Source organism: Carassius auratus, chromosome 1 (assembly GCF_003368295.1).
Source record: "Carassius auratus strain Wakin chromosome 1, ASM336829v1, whole genome shotgun sequence".
In the NCBI taxonomy this organism is placed as follows: Eukaryota; Metazoa; Chordata; class Actinopteri; order Cypriniformes; family Cyprinidae; genus Carassius; species Carassius auratus.
Genome location: NC_039243.1, coordinates 29,436,499 through 29,456,180, shown reverse-complemented (window position 1 = coordinate 29,456,180; position 19,682 = coordinate 29,436,499). Strand labels below are relative to the sequence as shown.

General features: G+C 37.3%; 1 protein-coding gene across 1 annotated transcript; it reads left to right on the top strand.

Moving 5' to 3' along the window:
- Window positions 1-779: 779 nt before the first annotated feature.
- LOC113106659 (proteasome adapter and scaffold protein ECM29-like) lies at window positions 780-19,621 on the top strand. The gene is made up of 49 exons (XM_026268741.1): window positions 780-858; window positions 1,603-1,733; window positions 2,070-2,186; window positions 2,330-2,448; window positions 3,014-3,160; window positions 3,248-3,419; window positions 4,259-4,398; window positions 4,471-4,549; window positions 4,641-4,760; window positions 4,885-4,970; window positions 5,097-5,172; window positions 5,276-5,325; window positions 5,450-5,516; window positions 5,602-5,724; window positions 5,905-6,008; window positions 6,100-6,223; window positions 6,370-6,450; window positions 7,265-7,484; window positions 7,649-7,740; window positions 8,104-8,238; window positions 8,317-8,458; window positions 8,607-8,779; window positions 8,953-9,054; window positions 10,077-10,200; window positions 10,357-10,502; window positions 10,596-10,650; window positions 10,770-10,884; window positions 11,279-11,347; window positions 11,491-11,608; window positions 11,705-11,872; window positions 11,967-12,046; window positions 12,153-12,258; window positions 12,362-12,409; window positions 12,491-12,609; window positions 12,704-12,854; window positions 13,810-13,875; window positions 14,000-14,089; window positions 14,175-14,241; window positions 14,340-14,431; window positions 14,519-14,585; window positions 14,926-15,117; window positions 16,077-16,288; window positions 16,464-16,507; window positions 17,126-17,318; window positions 17,447-17,585; window positions 17,661-17,766; window positions 17,964-18,052; window positions 18,297-18,368; window positions 18,839-19,621. The coding sequence occupies exons 1-49, from the start codon at window positions 837-839 to the stop codon at window positions 18,976-18,978; spliced, it is 5,490 nt and encodes a 1,829-aa protein (XP_026124526.1). The 5' UTR covers window positions 780-836; the 3' UTR covers window positions 18,979-19,621.
- The last annotated feature ends 61 nt before the right edge of the window (window positions 19,622-19,682 follow it).

The window sequence follows — 19,682 nt, the reverse complement described above, 5'->3', positions numbered from 1 at the left end:
TATTTTGAATAAAACAGTTTTGAAACTCAAACATGTATTTAGGAAAAAAGTTTTCATAAGGGTTTCATCAGGCTTTTATGATTTATTCAGAGGCACACAAACTGAGGTAAAATATGCAATTAATGAGATAATAAGTCTGATAGCTTATAATGTACATCAAATTGATTTTTTTTTTTGTATAATAGTATCAGAATACTTAACATGCAAATAAATATCCGTTGTCCCTTTGTATCTCCCAAAAAATATGTTTTTAGTAAGATTAAATATAATTTTATGATCAAACCTCAAAACGCATAATGCAATGCAATATTACTGAGAAATACAAGTTTCTCAAGTTATATTTTAAATACAAGTTTCTCAACTACAAGTTGCTTTACTTTCATTAAATGCTCTTTAAAATGATATTGTTCTTGATATGAAATATCAAGGTGAAATAAAGCAGCAGTAGAAAAGTTACTCTTACATTTAACAAAGTTTTGTTGATATAATATGGATCATTTTCATATCATCTAATATGATGCGTATGCTTTATAGGGTTAAACTTTTTTTTAAGTTACTGAATAATAAATATAGCCTATTGCGTAATTAACGCATATCCTTTGTTAGGGTTGTTTATTTTATTTTAAATTTAGACAACTATTTATTTGCTTTGTACCATTTTTTTATTGTATGAAGCGAATCTGATTTTGTAATATTAATTGTAAAAAATGCAGCTAAACAGAAAATTGAGAGAGAGAGAGAGAGAGAGAGAGAGAGAGAGAGAGAGAGAGAGAGAGAGAGAGAGAGAGAGAGAGAGAGAGAGAGAGAGGGGCAGTGCTCGTGACTTCACTTCAAACATGGCCGCACAGGACGAGCTCAGTAAGTTTAAATCATTGTACATGTATTATTTCTTCAATGTCGCGAGCTTGTTTTCAATATCTTCTTCATTATGTGTCACTCTAATGAGAGTCCGTGCTGTGTGTGTTTTTATTGTTTGTAGTTACATAAATAAATATGTGTAAAGTGAATATCAGTTCGGCATCTAGTTATTTTCTTACAGAGGCCCAATGCTCAGTCATGCTCTGAAATGAAAGTACCTCTTTTAGGGTTTGTCTCAATTACAGGACACTACAACCTCTATTTACCGCGACATTTGCGGCATCTAAATGCCATAGTGGTCGAGGCCTGGTTGTCATTTACTGACAGCGTGAGAAATAAGTATATTTGTAATAAACGTTAACTATGGTTAGCAGCAGCGAGGCTATTCTGGTCACAGGCTAAACATCTAACGTTAGCGCTTAGAGTGCCTGTATTTACAGTTTTTCTGCATTTAGAGTTAGTCTTATTTTGTGTTGTTCATTGCATGTTTGTTAAATATTGTTATGTTAAATTGTTTTGTTTAGAGAGCTACTGAAATGCACTCATGCCAGAGACATAGATGCATTGCAGTAGTGTCTCTTTAATAAATCGTTTTATTAAAGATCAGACTTCTTGCAATTAACCTGTGATCAGTTTTTTTTCTTCATTCAAATCAATATGAAAAAATACAAGTTAGTGCTTTTTATTTTGAACACTCCGTCTGTCACGTACTTTAATGCTTTCTCTTTTTTTCCCCCATTATAGACCAGTTAGAGCGTGTGTTTTTACGTTTGGGTCATGCAGAAACAGATGAGCAGTTGCATGATATTATATCCAAATTCCTGCCCCCTGTCCTCCTCAAACTATCCAGTGTGCAAGAGGGGGTTCGCAAGAAAGTAAGTATGTGAGAAAAATAAAAAAGTTAAGAGAAGAATCAGGATTTTCAGTTTTGTGGAGAAAAAAAATAAAAATACTTTTCTTGCATTCCTGATGGATCTCAACATCATACAGACACCGTTGTAAAGGATTCACATATGCAGAATACAATATGGGAAAATGTTATGTAGTTAACATTCTTAATGTAAAATTTATATAAGAGATGCAAGTTCAAAACATACTTTTTACACTGTTAAGCTCACTTTTCTAGGGATTCATAGTCCAAAAGTAGCACCAATGAGAGTAATAAAAAAAAGATCAATAAAAAATCTGTATTTTATGATTGTCCTCTTCAGGTTATGGAGTTGTTGGTGCACCTGAACAAAAGGATAAAGAGTCGACCCAAGATTCAGCTTCCTGTAGAGACATTGTTGGTTCAGTATCAGGACCCTGCTGCTGCATCTTTTGTCACGGTATGGTCATTTCACAATCCCCACTGTCTATACTCGATGTGATTTATCTTGAGACAGGACGTGTTATTTATGCCAAGGTTGTGTATTCCCTTATTATACAGCTAGAACTTGATTGTAATGGCTTACTGTGTCTGTGCTCGCAGAACTTCACTATCATCTACATAAAAATGGGCTATCCTAGGCTGGAGGTCTCCAAACAGTGTGAGCTCGCACCTACTCTCCTCACAGCAATGGAAGGCAAACCACAGCCCCAACAGGACAGGTTAGTTTTCAGCATTATTTTTATTATTAGAACTGGTTATTAACACATGTATAATATATTTAAAAAATTTGAAATTTAAAAAAATCTTTATTATTAATAATACACACTGCTGTTTAAAATGTTGTGATTGGTATGATTTTTGCCAGCCGTATGATTTTTAATGCTCACCAACGCTGCATTTACTTAACTAAAAATACAAAAGTAAAAATAGTAATATTATGAACTTTTATCACAATTTCTAATAACCGTTTTCTTTTTTATATATTGTAAAATGTTATTTATTCCTGTGATGCAAAGATGTATTTTCAGCATCATCTCTCCAGTCTTCAGTGTCACATGATCCTTCAGAGCTCATTCTGATATACTGATTTGCTGCTCAAGAAACATTTCTGATTATTATCAGTAGTGAAAACCGTTTTGCTACTTACTTATTTTTTCTGAATTCTGGATTCTTTAATGATTAGAAAGTTCAAAATAGCAGCATTTATTTGAAATAGAACTTTTGCATTGTTTCAAAAATATTATTGAAGTAAAACCAATTTAAGTCTGTCTCTTCTCTCTCTAGTCTAATGCACCTGCTGATCCCTACACTGTATCATATGAAGTATCCATCAGAACCATCTAAAGCTTCCCCATTTGTCCTGACGGAGAGACCCAAAACTGTACATCTGCTCTTAGAGTTCATGCTTGATGTTCTTCTGATGCCTTATGGGTATGTCAAGTAGATGTGTACAATAGGTTGTGCCTGCTTATGGTAATGCTGTAATCTCTTTAACTCTATCTCTCAAATTATATCAAGGTTTGTGTTAAATGAGCCTCCAAGTCGTCCGGCCCCTTCGTCTCCACAAGGGGGATCTGGAACCGGAGCCGTGGCAGCACAAGGTCTCCCTCAGCCTCCTCCAGGAATGAGTGTTTATGCAGTTAAAAGAGTCATTGGAGAAGCTCAGTGGAGCCCAGAGCAACTGGAGCAGGTGAGGTTGCAAGAAAATGCGTTGGAGGATATTTGCTGTTTTTAATGAGAGATATATCGCCTCCATTCCGTCTACACCTTAAATTGTTTCGAGAATGATTTAAAGGTACAATTTGTAAGATATTTGCAGTAAAATATCCAACAACCACTAGGTAGGTGTTATATATTTTGTCCAGCTGATTACTAACAATATCTCTAATGTTTTCAAGTACTTGTAAATCATGAGAAAATTCCCATTCTAAACAGTGACACAGGGACAATGTAGTCGCCTGTCAATGAACGTTAGTTACCCTTTGTTACCGCCTTTACTGACGTAGAAACCACGTGACAACAGTGCCGCGTAGACAAATGTGGAAGTAGCTTCGCGACACACTTAAACTAGAAAGAGATACCGATCTAGCTTGTTTTAATCGACAGGTGAGTTGTTTTGATTCGTATCTTTACAGAAAACGTATGCTATTATAACGATCAACAAGATCAGTATATTGAGGTATACATGCCGAACTTCTTTAGACCCGTGCGAAGACGCATCTGATCCATAGTCGGTTCGCGTCTTTGCATTGACTTTGTATTTAATCTACTCGCGGAAATTGTTGAACTCGTGTTAAATCCATGATTTATCTTTCCGTCTGATTGATCACCGTCAGCGGTTGGGTAGAAGACAACGCATTCCATCATTCCACACTCCTTCTTAGCGTCAACAAACCACGCGATTGTTATTGTTTTGGTAGTGCGCCCTCTAGTGTCAGGTCCTACAACCTGTCCCTTTAATTGGAATAACCGCTTTACTCTTGTTGTCTTGATTCTTTCTGAGTAACCGCTGCGTCATTGTGTTTGCAGTGTAAACTGGGAATTGTGAAGTTTATAGAGGCAGTGCAGGTGCCTGAGGTTGAATCAGTCATTCACTTAGTTGTGGCTTCAAGTGACACCAGGCACAGTGTCGCCACAGCCGCTGATCTGGAACTAAAGAGCAAGCAGAGGTGAGGTTTTCAAGTTAAACCATGAGGTCTTGATATCGAAACTCATCTCTTGTGTCATGTTTTGTACTGCAGCATTATCGACTGGAACAATCCACTCATCATCAACAAGTTGTATAAAGTTTACCTGGGTGATATTCCACTCAAAAGTAAAGTAAGTATATGTAACACACGGTCGGTCTAAAACGTTATTATTTACATATTCACTTACATACACTACGTAAGGTGTTTGTGTGTTTATTCAGGGTGCCACAGTGAAACAGGAGCTGAAGCATGAGCCGGTCAGCACCAGAGTCAAGATGAAGATTCTGCCTCATCTTCTCCGCTCCAGACTGGCTGCTGAGTGCTTTCCTGCTAACATACAGGTCAGAGAGAGAATGATGGATTTAAAGAAAGTGAATTCAGCTGAGATGCATGTTAAAAGAGAAATGAATCGAGGCAGGAGAGCAGTAAGTCAGAACTTGTTCGTAACGGTGATTGTCTGTTTAGGTTGTTTATGATGGACTTTTTGGAGCAAACACCAACAACAAACTCTTGTCCCTCACTCTGCAGTTTGTACATCATATCTGTACGGTGTAAGTGTAAATCATATGGAAAATCACATTTACTGCAATACAAAGCTTTTTTGAGGCTTCATAGTTTATTTTGTATGAATTTGCATGGTCTGTCTGAGGTGATAATAATTGTGTTTTACTCTGAAGGTGCCCCGATAGCAACAAACCTTTGGGTTTGATGCTGCTGAATGGTCTTACCAAGCTTATTAATGAATATAAAGAGGTATGAATCCTTGCTAAACAATGTAGGCTTTAGTTGTAAGTCAAATGTAGTGTTTTTCAGAAGTAACCGTCAAAGTGACCATAATTTTTTATTTTTTTATAAGGACCCCAAACTACTATGTATGGCCTACTCAGCTGTTGGAAAACTTTCCAGGTAATATTAACCTTTTACGATGAGCAAACGTAGCAAACAATATATTTTAAGATTATTCATTTAATATTATTTTATGTAACAAAAAATCATATAAATTGAATCCTTTTTTCCTTTGCTATAATAGTCGAATGCCTCAGCTTTTCACAAAAGACATTGCATTGGTACAGCAGTTTTTCGAGTCCATGTGCAAGGTTTGTTTAATACTCATTTTATACAGTAGTTATTACTTAATGACCTGTTGTAAAATCTTAACCTGGTTTCTCTCAATGAAAACAGGAGGATGCTGATGTACGACTGGCCATACAGGAGGCCTTGTCGATGATGGTGGGAGCGTATGTAAATCTTCAAGGGGCGCTTCTGAACCTAATGGAAGCACTTGTTGCTGCATATATCACAAAGGTTTGTTAGTATTATTATTACAAGCACGTAGGAAGAATAAACAAACAAACGTCTCGACGTTAAATATGAAATAACCCACTTAGACTCAGAGTTGGGTTAACTACCTTGTTGTATCATTTAAGTTTAAGATTAAATATAAAGGTAGTGTGTAATGTTTTGTTGCTTATGGTTTTGTGTTAGCCGGAGGTACAGGTGCGTCAGATAGCGATGAAATTTGCCATCACGGTGTTTGCTCCTGATCACGTCGCCTCTAGATATCTCTTACTGCTGGCTGCAGGAGATCCGTGAGTATATACTTACACTTCCTGGAGTTCTTTCAAGTTTTCAATTAAGCATTGTCATGAAAGATTAACATCATATGGCCTGTGTTTTTAGTCGTGAGGAGGTGTCTGGGGATGCTCGGCGAGCCCTTCGGTCTCACCCCTCTATGAAGACCGAGAGAGAGGGATCAAGGCCCATGCCGTCATTCCCTGAGATGGTCAGCTTCATCCATGAAAAGGTGAGGTGTTTCAATTTGTTGTTACTGAATTATAGCTGATGTGTCATGACCCAAAATGGGTGTCAGGTCTGTTCTGATGCTAAATGCAAATATTTAAATGCAAGTAATCTAGAGGCTGGCTGACCCTTTGTTGTTTTGTGTCATAGGCTGCACAGAGATTGAAGACTCCTGCCAAATACATTGTTGGTACTTCCACTTTGCCTTTTAATCCTGCCACATTCGGAGAGGTAAAGTAACAGTCTTTAGACTTAAAGGGATAGTTCATGCAAAAAAAAATATTTTTTTGTCATTGTTTACTCACCCTAAACTTGTTCCAAACCTGCATGAGTTTCTTTCTTCTGCTAAACACAAAAAAAACTTTTAAAGAATGTTTACAACCAGACAGATGACGGTAGCCATTGACTTCCATAGCATTTTTTTTTCATACTATCGAAGTTAGGGGTAATGAACTATCGTTATCATTTTAATTAGGGGTGTTGCAATAATATACATTATTTTAATAAGGATATGTATTAATAAAGTAATGCTAATCGGCACTGTATGGAATACTTTAAAATAATATTTCTGTGATGAGAATCAGTTCACAGAATTGTTTGGAGTAAAAATGATATTCTAAAAAATGGTGGCACTCTGATGCTGAAGTCAACTAGAAATGGTTAGCAGTCTTTTCTGTTTAGTTTAATTGTTCTTTCTGTATGCAATGTTGTTATTCATTAGTCAAAATGGGAGGGGGGTTATGAATTTGACAGAAAGCATGATTTATTTATTTGTTTATTTTTATTTCTTAAGATTTCTTTATATATATATATATATATATATAACGATAGGTTATCATAAATTTGTGGCCCCAATAGTAGTGAAAAAACAGCCCTATTGGAAGTCAATGGCTACCGCCAGCTGTTTTGTTGAACAAGTGGAGGGTGATTTTTGCATGAGCTGTCCCTTTAAGAATTCTTTCAAAATTTTATTTAATAAATAAACATGCCACATGTGTTTTTTCTTGAACAAATGCATCTCTTTATCACTCTTTTGTTTCTACAGATAGTTCTTTATCTGAGAATGTGTTTAGCTTGTAGTGCTGGTGCCACATACTTAACTCAGAGCCTGATAGACATGCAGGATGATGCTCCTCTTATCGGACGCTATGTTCAATCATTACTGTCCAAAGAAGCTTCTCCTTCCTCAGCCACTAAAGGAGGAGAGACCAGTCCAGTTCACATCTACATGGACTTACTGCAACAGCTGCTGTCAGCTGTAGGGGGTGAGGAGTTTACAAATATAAACTGTTAACTAATTTAAATCCAAAACTGGCATTACTACATTTATGGAATATGGTTAATGCCTATGTGTAATATGTAGAACATATGGATTATTGTAGATTTGATTTGTTGTGAACTGATGTTGGGATATGATTCATTAATACAGGTATCCCAGTGATGTACTGTCTTTTGGAAGTGGTCTCTGTGTGCCCAGAGAAACTTACCCCCAACTTTGTTGACAAAATCGACTGGATTAAAGTAAATATTATATTGCATTATATTATATTACCATTAAAAGGTTTGGTGTCACTATAATTTTTCTTTAATTTGATCATAAGTGACAGTAAAGACTTTTTAATGTAAGATTCATGTTCTTTTAAAGTTTTTGTTCATCAAAGAAACAAAAAAAAAAAAAAGCAGCACAAAAATATTAAGTAGCATCATATAATAAAATAATTTCTGAAGTATCATGTGGCACTGAAGAATATTTTCAAAAGCATTAAAATTGATCTTAATGATCCCAAACTATGTGTGTATTATATTATATCCTCTAGAATGAAGACTAGAAGTATGTCTGACTAAAAACTGTAATTTGGTAAATTAATCATGCTTGTTTTGCAGGGTCTCTTGAACACAAATAAAGAAGACATGCGTGAATTGGCAGCACAACTGTACGCCGTGGTTGTCTCTACTATGTCTGGAAATGAGCTTAGAACTGCTGTGCAAAACCTGATTAAGACAACTAAAGACATACATGTATGTTTAAAATAGTGTAATTTTTTTTAAATTGAGAAATTATCTCATTTTTAGAAATGAATTTTTTTTTACATTTAGAGTCCTGAGACTCAGCATGGTGCCATCTTGGCTCTGGGCTACATGGTGGGCAGATACATGAATAAGAGGCGGAGCCTTATGCCTACTGAACCCACTCCCAAAGAAAATGAGGAAATAATTGCTATGGCCACAAAAACCATCGGTATGCAGCTTTTCATAAAGAGTTTCAAACACGACACTTGATATTGGGACGCTCTTAAATAACACAATGAACTTGGTTTCATTTGTTAACTATTGCAGCAAAAACATAAATATATACACTAACAGCTAGCAATGTGTTGGTCTTGCAGGTTCATTTCTGGGTAGCGAGTCTCCTCTATTGACTGTTGCTGCTGTGACCGCGTTGGGAGAGATTGGGCGTAACAGCGCGTTGCTGATTCCAGCTGATGGAAACGGCTTCACTAAACTCAGTCTAGTGGATAACCTGCTTGCCAGGATCCCATCTGGAAAAGAGACTGGCAAGGTAAAACAAAACACACACTCCGTGAATGATTTGTGACAGTATTATTGATGTGTGCATTCTTCATCCAAATAAGAGCTTCTGTCCAGATCAGGTTTCACACTGTTTCCTCAATGAAATGTTTTTTTTTTTTTTTCATGTTTGTGATACTGATTGTCTGCTCTTTGTGTTGTCAGATGAAAGAACGTGCCATCCAGACTCTTGGGTTTCTGCCGGTGGGAGATGATGAATTCCCACACCAGAAGAAAATCCTGCAGGGCCTCATGGATTCAGTTGAGGTAATGTGATGTCTCATGAAGAAGCCAATAGAAATGATGTTGATATTTATAACTTCTTTTGCGAGATTTCCTGTGTTCACAGTCGAGACTCCTTTTCATGTCGTCTTTGTCACATCATGGCACACAACACACTATAGGAGCAAAATGGTTAAATCTAGGATTTTTTTATCCTCATGTTTGTGGTCTATCACATTTTGAAAATCTTATAAGATGTAAAAAATATTTTGGTGTGTACCCAGCATAACATATTATTTACTGTGTACATATAATGTGTGTTTTCTAGGGCTACCAAGTGATTAAAATGTTTAATCTAATTCATTAAATGATGTGCCTATTAATTAATAGCAAATTAAACATTCATCAATTCTGGCTGAGAAATCACCTCCCAAAAGATCATTTAAAGTCATTATTGTGTTAAATGAGAAAAGCATTGAATAGACATGACAAATGCAACTTTAAAAAAATAAATATTGATTCAACATATAAGAAAATGAATTCTAGATTTATTTATTTGTAAAAAAAAATATGAAAGGATACTCTAAATATGTAAATAAAACGACCATTAAGTGGCAAAAAGTCACTGTCTTAATGAGCAAGCAATTTGTTCATTAGGCTGATTCATACACATGGCTGATTTGTTTATAAACTAAGACATTTTTTTATTTTATTTTTTTTATTGATTGTTTGATCTACTGTTGCTTTAGTAACAAACACAGATGTATGCATCTAATCGACACATAAACAGTGTGCTCTTTCTGTATATTGTGGATATTTAGGAAACTTATTAATAACATCTACAATACTTAAATAATGCTAATTAACCACTGTTAATATTTCCAGAGACAGTACGCTAAATATTTTGTTTGTGTAATCAACAAGTCAAAGCAACACCAGGGTGCATTCAGAAGGACACATAATTAATCGCACCTAATCGATAGCCCTAGTTTTGTCAAGAAACATAAAAAATGATGTGGCCATTTCTTCACATTTTCTTTATTGTTAAATGTTGTGGCTTTCTCTAGGCCAAGCAGGTGGAGCTGCAGTTTACAGTAGGAGAGGCTTTAACTAATGCTGCTATAGGAAGCTGCTCGGGAGCTGCCCGAGATGTGTGGACATGCACAGAAGACCAATACTGCCCGCCTGACGGTAAGTATGTGTGTGAGAGATAGAGAGACGAAACTGGGGCTCGAACACACAAGGGGAATCTTTTTCACACTTGTCTTACATGTGCACACATGACTTTTGGACAAGCGCTGATTCTGAGTTGTGCACTTAAGCAATTTCTCTCATCCTTTTTTTCAGATGTGAAGAATAATGATATTGTGCCCTGGGTGTTGAACTCCGTCTTGTCCAAATATATATTAAGTGCAAACCCTCATGTTCGGCAGGCTGCCTGCATATGGCTCCTGTCTCTAGTCAAGAGACTCAGCCATCACAAAGAAATCCAGGTGAATACACCCACGGTGCACTCCTAGTCTCATTCACACATGCAAAAAAACATTGGCATTACAAAGCATCTGTTCCCTCTTTGTCTGTGACAGTCTCATCTGAAAGAGATACAGACAGCCTTTATCTCTGTCTTGTCTGATCCAGATGGTGAGTGACATACTGCTTCTTAATGATACTGCTCTTTTAAAAGGTCACCTTACATTTCCACAGTCTCTAAAGTTGGGGAGCTTGTGGGCAAGATTTATAGTTATGATCTGTGTGTGTAGAACTTAGCCAAGATGTGGCATCTAAAGGACTCGGGATGGTTTATGAGCTCGGAGGAGAACAGGATCAACAGGAATTGGTGTCAACCCTTGTGGAAACTCTTATGACTGGTAAAAGGTATTAATAAACCAGATTGTTTCTGGTATTGCTTTCATTATTGTGGAGTATTATTTATCATAAATTGCATTATGAAGACTTACCAATCCCCTGAATAAGGGCAATAACTCATTATAGTGTTCCTGTAGCTCAATTGGTAGAGGTTGGGGGTTCGATTCCCTGGAAACACATGATAGGTAAAAAATTGATAGCCCTGAATGCACTGTAAATCGCTTTGGATAAAAGCGTCATATAAATGCATAAATTACATTTTAAATTTAATATAGGCTACTGTACTTTTTTAATTTTTTATTAGCTACATCACAGAATAATACATCTTGGGCACTTGGATACATTGCAATGTGTATGATTCGCTCCTGACTATTTTGTTAGCTTTGAGATTTTGTGTTTTCAGAGCCAAGCATACCGTCTCAGAGGACACTGAAGTCTTCCAGGGGGGGTCCCTTGGTAAAGCACCTGACGGGTGGGTACTTCTTATATTTCAGATGCTTTAGAAACATTTCATGGAGTAGGACTTCACAGATTTGAGAATGCAATTTTTTATGAGATTACAGGAATAGATGTTTTCCTTTTATCATATATTGTTGTGATCGTTTGCTTCGGTAGACAAGGACTCTCAACCTACAAGGAGCTCTGTGCACTGGCTAGTGATCTAAACCAACCGGATCTTGTTTATAAGTTCATGAATCTTGCCAATCACCATGCCATGTGGAATTCCAGAAAGGTAAACTATATTAACCGTGATGTGATTGTTTATAGCTTGGTAACTTAGAGCTTTTTCAGTGGCATGCAGTGAACATTGACTCTTCCTGTACTGTAGGGGGCAGCATTTGGGTTTAACATTATTGCAGCTAAAGCAGGTGAGCAGCTGGCTCCTTTCCTGCCTCAACTGGTTCCCCGCCTCTATAGATATCAGTTTGATCCCAACCTGGCCATCAGACAGGCCATGACTAGCATCTGGGATGCTCTGGTCACGGATAAAACCATTGTAAGATATTATTACCACTTAGAATCACATTGCTTAAAAGATAGCAGGGACACAGTATTGCTAATTACAATGATATTTTGTTTATTTTTGACAGGTGGAAAAATATTTTCAGGAAATACTTCAAGATGTCATTTCCAGCCTGACTAGTAACATGTGGAGGGTGCGGGAGTCGAGGTAAATTGTTTAGATATGCTCAAAACAGCCTTGGTTTCCTCCCTTCTAGATTGGGTTCAAATCCTCAGACCCTTTTATTTGTACTTTTTTTGTGTGTTTTTTTCAGCTGCTTGGCTTTGAACGATCTGATACGTGGAAGGCAGGCAGATGAAATCATCGACCGCCTGTCAGAAATCTGGGAGACTCTGTTTCGGGTCCTGGATGATATAAAGGTTATTAATAAATGGCTTCTGTATTTCTTCTTATGTTCTGTGTGTGCATGTTTGTAATCTACAGCTGATTTCATTTAACCGTCTCATTTGTTTCCTGTTGTAGGAGTCGGTTCGTAAGGCGGCAGATCTGACTCTAAAGACTCTCAGTAAAGTGAGTTGCAGCACTGAAATACTGGATATTCCATTGATTTCCCTCTTACAGATTACTGACGTGTGTGTGTTTGTCCAATAGGTGTGTGTGCGCATGTGCGAATCTACAGGTGTAACTGCTCAGAGGACCGTGGCTGTGTTGTTGCCAACTCTACTGGACAAAGGCATCGTGAGCAACGTAACCGAAGTACGGACTCTCAGGTAAGAACACATGCATTGACCAGCCACATGCAGACAAACCATAATACATCTCTTTATATTCAGAGCAAAGGTCTTGAGTATTGCTTTGTTTTAGTATCCAAACTCTAGTGAAGATCAGTAAGACAGCAGGCAGCCGTCTAAAGCCTCATGCTCCTCGACTCATCCCGGCTCTGCTGGAGGCCCTGACCGTGCTGGAGCCGCAGGTGCTCAACTACCTGAGTCTGAGAGCCACAGAGCAGGAGAAGGTGAGCAGATCTGAGAGCATCTTGTATGGAGGACTAGAAGACAAGGCACTAGCGCTTCATACAACTGAGCTAGCTTCAAAGCAGATTCACTGGAAAGTAACAGAAACAATGATCCCAACTTGATCAAAAATCAGGCAATCTCAAAATTTGTTATAAAGCAGCTCTAACAAGACAGTAGTGTCTGTTGTTCCTGCTCTTACTAATTGGAACCTACCTTTAACAGAAAAATAAATAATGCCTCATTTCATTCCAAAGACTTGATTATTGCACATAAACATTTCCATTAATTACTAAAATTAATCATTTCCCATCGGGTGTGTGCTTTCCGTGTAGGCCACTCTGCTAAAATAGGAAATCTAAACAGCAAACCCCAAATAAATATTGTGAAATAACCAATACACAAGAACAGTATGAACACAGTAAAATACAGTGATGGAGGAGTGCAGTCTCTCCATCACACACTTAAACAAAAAACGAAGGAATCAGTTATTTATATTCCCTTATTTATTCAATGTTTATATTTATTCAATTATTATTTAAAAAAAATGAATGAATAAATAGACATGCCTTTAACTCTGCATTTAATTAATGTTTAAAAATGTGGTTAAATGTAACAACAAAAAAAATATTAACATTAATCGTTATCCAAAAGTATCCAAACTGACAAATAAATAAGACATATTTAAAAATACAATTAATTTGTTTTAAAATGTAGTTAAATGTAACAATAATAATTACTTTTTTAAATATGAATTAACTTAATTTACTTTGCTTTGCAAATGAGTGCGAGTTTGAGACCAAGTGAGTTTGAGCTTATCCAAACAATGGCCAATGGAGAGCATTTGAAAACAGTCATTTTTGCTATTCCTTTCGGTGGCATTAGTTGTATAGATGTTAGACACCTCACGTTCTGAATGGACCGAACTCATTGTTTTCACATTTTCTTTTATGGCAGAGTGCAATGGATGCCGCAAGGTTAAGTGCAGCCAAGTCCTCTCCTATGATGGAGACCATTAATATGGTAAGACACGTCATTTTAAGTCTATCCTTAGGATGCATTAGCTACATATCTATTTGTATGTAGCCACATTTACAAGTGTATTTTTAGACTGCAATGTTTATGTGAGCTGTGTTTGTGTTTTTAGTGTCTACAGCACTTGGATGTGTCTGTCTTAGGAGAGCTTATTCCAAAACTTTGTGATTTACTAAAGAGTGGAATTGGACTTGGAACAAAGGTACACATCCTGCTCGATTTTTGTCTGTAATACACTTGTGCTTACACATGTACACACAGGCTGACAGTTGTATGTGTTGTTGTAGGGAGGATGTGCCAGTGTGATTGTGTCATTGACAGTGCAGTGTCCTCAAGATCTCACACCATATTCAGGTAACATGTACTGACAGATCAGAGGGATTCTACTCTTTTTGTACATTTATTGGTTATATAGGTGTGTTATATGTGTTTTTCCTGGTTTTGTCTCACAGGTAAACTCATGAGTGCCCTCCTAAATGGGATCAATGACCGTAGTAGTGTCATTCAGAAGTCGTTCGCCTTTGCCATTGGACATCTGGTCAGGGTATGAAAACACTCCTGCATACATATGTCAATTGAACTTAAAGCAACTACCGAGCTACAAAACAATACTCTTGGTTTTCCCCATCAGACAGCCAAAGACAACAGCGTTGAGAAGCTTCTGCAGAAACTGAATACCTGGTACCTGGAAAAAGAGGGTAGGAGGACTTACATTTTATCTGAAGGAATATCTCACCCAAATAAGAATGCCCTCATGTCCTTTCATGACTTTCTTTGGTCGAACACTAAAGAATAAAGTTGGCTTGTGCTATGTAAAAGAGCAGCTTAAAAATCACTTCAAAACATGTCTTCTTGTGTTCCATGGAAAAATGGACAGTCTTAAGGTTTTGGAATAACATGACGATGAGTTAACGATGCCCCCATTTTCATTTATGGGAGAACCGTTCATTTAATGAAGAGGATTTTTCTCTTGAATAATAAGAATCGTGTAAACCCTTGTGCTATCTCGATTTCTGAAGTGTTTTCTGTAATCTTCAGAGGCACTGTACAGGTCCTCATGTTGTCTGGTGGTTCATGCCATCAGTCACTACAGTCCTGATGTGTTGAAGGCTCACGCTGGAGTGGCTCTGCCGCTGGCTTTTCTGGCCATGCATCAGGAGCCCGAGGAAGAGAAGGGAGAGAGCGCCGAGGCCAACCTGTGGTCTGAGGTCTGGCAGGAACACGTACCGGGTAGGTTAAGATGCACAACCCTTGGGGGAGAAAAGGTCGTTTTGGAGATTCATTCATAAGATTTTTAATGACCTAAAAGTCATTTAACCCTTTACCTTTTTTTTTTCCCCATTGAATGTGTAAATATTTCATTTTAAACTAGGCTGTTATTTAAAAAAAAAAAAAATAATAGCACTTTCTTGGACGACTTTGACTTTGTGTTCTGATGCAGATGAGTCATTATGAGGTGTAAATTGATTCATTGAAATGGAAAGTTTGAACAGTAACGTAAATAATTAAAACGTAACAGCTCTGTTACAGTATTTTTTCTGAAATTTGTTCAGACATATATTAATGCTCTCATACAAATGATGAGATGTGGATGGATCAAAGTCATTGACAATTTGTTACATTTTTTGTAACCTAGCCATATTGCTATGTTAGACATTAAAAGTTTACATATTTAGATTTTTTCATATCTATTTAAAATTGACTTTTGAAACTGAGATAAGTCTCTTGTGCTCACCAAAGCCGTTTTTGTGCTTGTGCTCACCTAAGTTTTTAAACACAGCAGTATGCCTCAATGGAGAATTTAGGCTGACAAACATACACAACTGTTAACCAATCATAGCAGTAGGTGTTTACTTCCGAGTCTACAATCCCCCTCATCTATTAAAACATAGCGTTCTGATGAGATGTGTCAAAACAGGACAGAAAATAGCCTATTTTTTCCCATTTATGATGTTATACTAGGTGAAAATCTTGATAACATTATAAATCGACCTCAGAGAACAATACAAAATAATAAAAAGACAGACCCCTTTGAAGTATCCTTGTAGAATAAAAGTATTGATTTCTTAAAAAATAAAATAAAAAAATAATCACACTGACTCCAAACAGTAGTGAACTACTAATTATGAACTCATTAATGAACACGTTTCTCCCAGTTTAACATTCTGTTTTGTATTCTGTGTTTTTAGGCAGCTTTGGTGGAATCAGGTTGTACATGACGGAGCTCATAGCCATTACCCAGAGGGCTCTGCAGTCTCAGTCCTGGAAGATGAAGGCTCAGGGTGCCGCTGCCATGGCATCTATTGCTAAGCAACAAACCGGCTCGCTGGTGGCACCTCACCTGGGCATGGTGTTGAGTGCACTGCTTCAGGGGCTTGCAGGACGCACCTGGGCTGGGAAGGTAATATACTCTCTCCTTCTCAAACACATGCTCTGTGCTGAGGGATAGACTTTATGCACCTGGGTGAGGATTCATAATACTCTGTTTGCTCCTGAAGCAGACAAACATGATCTCATGGTCTCAGTGGATGAAACTGATTTCTTTCATTGTTGTGTTTGCATTGATCATTTCACAGGAAGAGCTGTTGAAAGCCGTTGGATCTGTAGTGTCTAAATGCAGGTTAGAATCTACTGTGAACACCTGTGATGTTTAGCAAAAAGAGAAAAACCTTTAGGGGGAATAGTTCACTCAAAAATGAACATTTACCGATAATGTTGTCACTCTCAGGCCCTCTAACATGGAGATGAGTTTGTTTCTTCATCAGAACAGATTTGGAGAAATGGATCCTGTGCAGTGAATGGGTGCCATCGGATAAGAGTATAAACGTCTGATAAAAATATTGTTGATTACTGTGCATTTATCAGCTGTTTGGACTCTCATTTTGACGGCACCCATTCACTTAAGAGGATCCATTACAGGGCAAGTGGTTTAATATAGTAAATTTGTCCAAATTTGTTCAGAGGAACTAACAAACACCATATATATTTCAGATGACCTGAATCATTTTTGGGAGAACTGTTCCTTTAAATATATGGACGTTTTTTTTCTTCCCTTAAGAGGTTTACATAACTTTGATTCTTAATATTATGTTAAGCCTTTTATGGTGGGTTGTGTAGAGCATGCTGGAAAACCAGAACTCACAGGAAAACAGAAAACGATAAGCTTCTTGCTGATTCTGGGTTAAGAAAACCCATGTACATTCATTAGCTTTTCATATGTGTGTGTTTCTGTCTGTAGTGTGGAGCTACAGAAGCCTGCAGCAGGTCAGCCGACGGTGAGCGAGGTACTGGATCTGGTGCTGAAGGAATGTAAGAAGGAGAGTCTGGTTTATAAAATGGCAGCTTTACGGAGTGCAGCAGACATCTTGGAATCCACGCAGGAGGATCGTTTCCAGGAAATCACCGACATTGTGCTTCCTCTCATTAAAAAGGTGCAGCAAACCCTACATGCTCACAGTAAATCTCTATTTTATGCTTTGACATTTCATTCCAATTGAGTTAAAGTCTAACAATATTCCTGAAAGTCTTTTAATGATTCAGTATTTATATTTCTATATAGAATCAGCCAGCAAGTGCCAGCTCCCCAAAACATGATGACGACGACGACGAAGCAAAAGATCGTGAATTACAGACAGAAGTTCTGCTGTGTGCATTTGAGACACTTGGAAAGGCCTGGCCTAAAACCATTCATACACAGAGTAAGTCTCAGTTACAAGTCTGACACACACGCACAGTGGCAGAGTGATGTATAATGAGTGTGTTTTGTGTTCTAGATCAGTTCCAGAATGAGGTTTGTGGCTTAATGTGTGATAGACTGAAGTTGAGCACGTGGAGAGTGCAACTGGGAGTCCTGCGTGCATTGAAGGTCTTCTATCAGGGGTAGAGCATACTCAAAATCTCCAACCAATGCCTTGTCTGTGTGAAATATATAGAATTCTAAATGGAAAGTTTTTAAACCACATTTGAATTTCTTTGTGGAAACAACAGTACTTAAAAGTAAAAAAAAAAAGTGGTAAATTGTTGGTGAAATTCCTAAAAAAGATTTTGAATGCCATCATGACTGTGTGGTGTTTTAGATTGTTGCTGCTGGATAAGGAACATCAGAACGCTGCTATTCTGACCGAGATGTTGTCTGAAACCTGCTCTGCTCTGGCAACACCATTAGGTGGAGTTTCTCATGAATTTCTAAACATTTAAAGGCATTTGTCACCCAAACTGAACATTTACTCACCCTCAAGTCGTTCTAAACCAGTATGACTAGCTTTCTGCTGTGGAACATACAAAAGGGTATTTTGGTGACCACTGACTTCCAAAGAAACCTTTCTTGCATTTTCCACTTAAAATTGTTGTTTTTGAGATCAAATTTCATTCAGACTTAGCTTATGAGTATCATTCTTTTTCTTCTACAGAAAACAAAAGCTATTCATCAGTAAGAACGGATGCTTTGGCGGTAGTCGAACTTCTGTTGAAGAGGATTGAAGGTAGCATTGATTTGCTCAGACTTCTATAAAAAATAGCTGATTAAAGAACTATTTCAAATGTACAAATATAAATGATTTTATGTAGTGATTGACAACATGCCCAACTCGTTAGTTCCTTTTGAAAGTTGAAAATGATTTATCGGAAATATCAAGGACACATTTTACAGTGCATACCTGCAAACAAATACCAGTAAAATGATGAAAATGTTCATCTTAGGAGTTTTTGAAATTATTTTGGAACATTTTGATATTTCAATATAACTACATATTGTTCGGGTAGCAACATTTCAAACAACAGCAGTGTTCACAGAAACATCTTAAACTGTAAAATGCCCAAAAGAACTATGACTTAAACAATTTTGCAGTTTGAATAGTATGTCGTGACAAAAAAAACAAAAGATGAGTTTGAAGGCATGACAGCTGGATGGAAAGCGTCTCAGTATATAAAGACTGTTGTTTTGTGTTTGTAGAGAGCGATCAGTGGGAATGTCTCTCTGAGAGGAGTCGGCAGCAGCTTCAGCGTTCTTTAGCTACAATGGAAACAGACAGCCGTCCAGACCTGAAGGACATAGCCCAGACAATGAGAAGAAAAATACAAGCCCTGCCATGAATAACCTGTCCAAACACACACTCCTGTCTCCACCGTATCTTTCAGTAATGATCCTCACAGCCATGTCACATACACTCATATTATGCCATAATCTCTGCACTCAAATAACTCTGTGTAGGCCAGACCTTTTATTCCATGTGTAAACGCTTTAACCAATGTGCAAAGACTACAATTGGCTACAAAGAGCCTCATTATGTTTTGCTTAGACATATTCACCGACCATTTTAACCTTGTTAAAGTCTCAGTATGTGCAAGTGTGAGAATACATGACTCCTTTCATCTTGGGTTGTTGTTGTTTTTTCAGTGAGTGAAGATACTGATTAAGAACTGTCCACAGAGTTCGCTTTCATTCATTCAGTGCTGTTAGAAAAGGAGGCATCAGAAAGTCAAGCAAAAGGAACAGGGATCTGCTCAAGCTTTGAATAAAGTGGAATGTTTTTAAATGAGGATTGGTGTAAAGGTATTAAACCTGAATTAAAGGGAAGTTCGTAACATAAATGGAATTGATACCTCAAACCTGCCTTTGTCCCATGTTTGCATGTGTGAATATATATTTTCCATAATGGATAAATGAAATCTTTGTAAAGAGGCATGTTATACTAGGTCTCATCTTGCAATAGAACTCCATCTTTTGGTTAAAGAACGGACTTTTCCCTAGTGATGTATATTAGACTTCTTCAATCATTTAGTATTTAAACCCCTCC

Bases quoted from the DNA above. Each gene is read 5' to 3' on its own strand.
- LOC113106659 (XM_026268741.1), top strand. From the start codon at position 837: ATGGCCGCACAGGACGAGCTCA. The intron at 4,550-4,640 runs GTAAGTATATGT...GTGTTTATTCAG, and splicing joins ATATTCCACTCAAAAGTAAA to GGTGCCACAGTGAAACAGGA. The intron at 6,224-6,369 runs GTGAGGTGTTTC...TTTGTGTCATAG, and splicing joins TCAGCTTCATCCATGAAAAG to GCTGCACAGAGATTGAAGAC.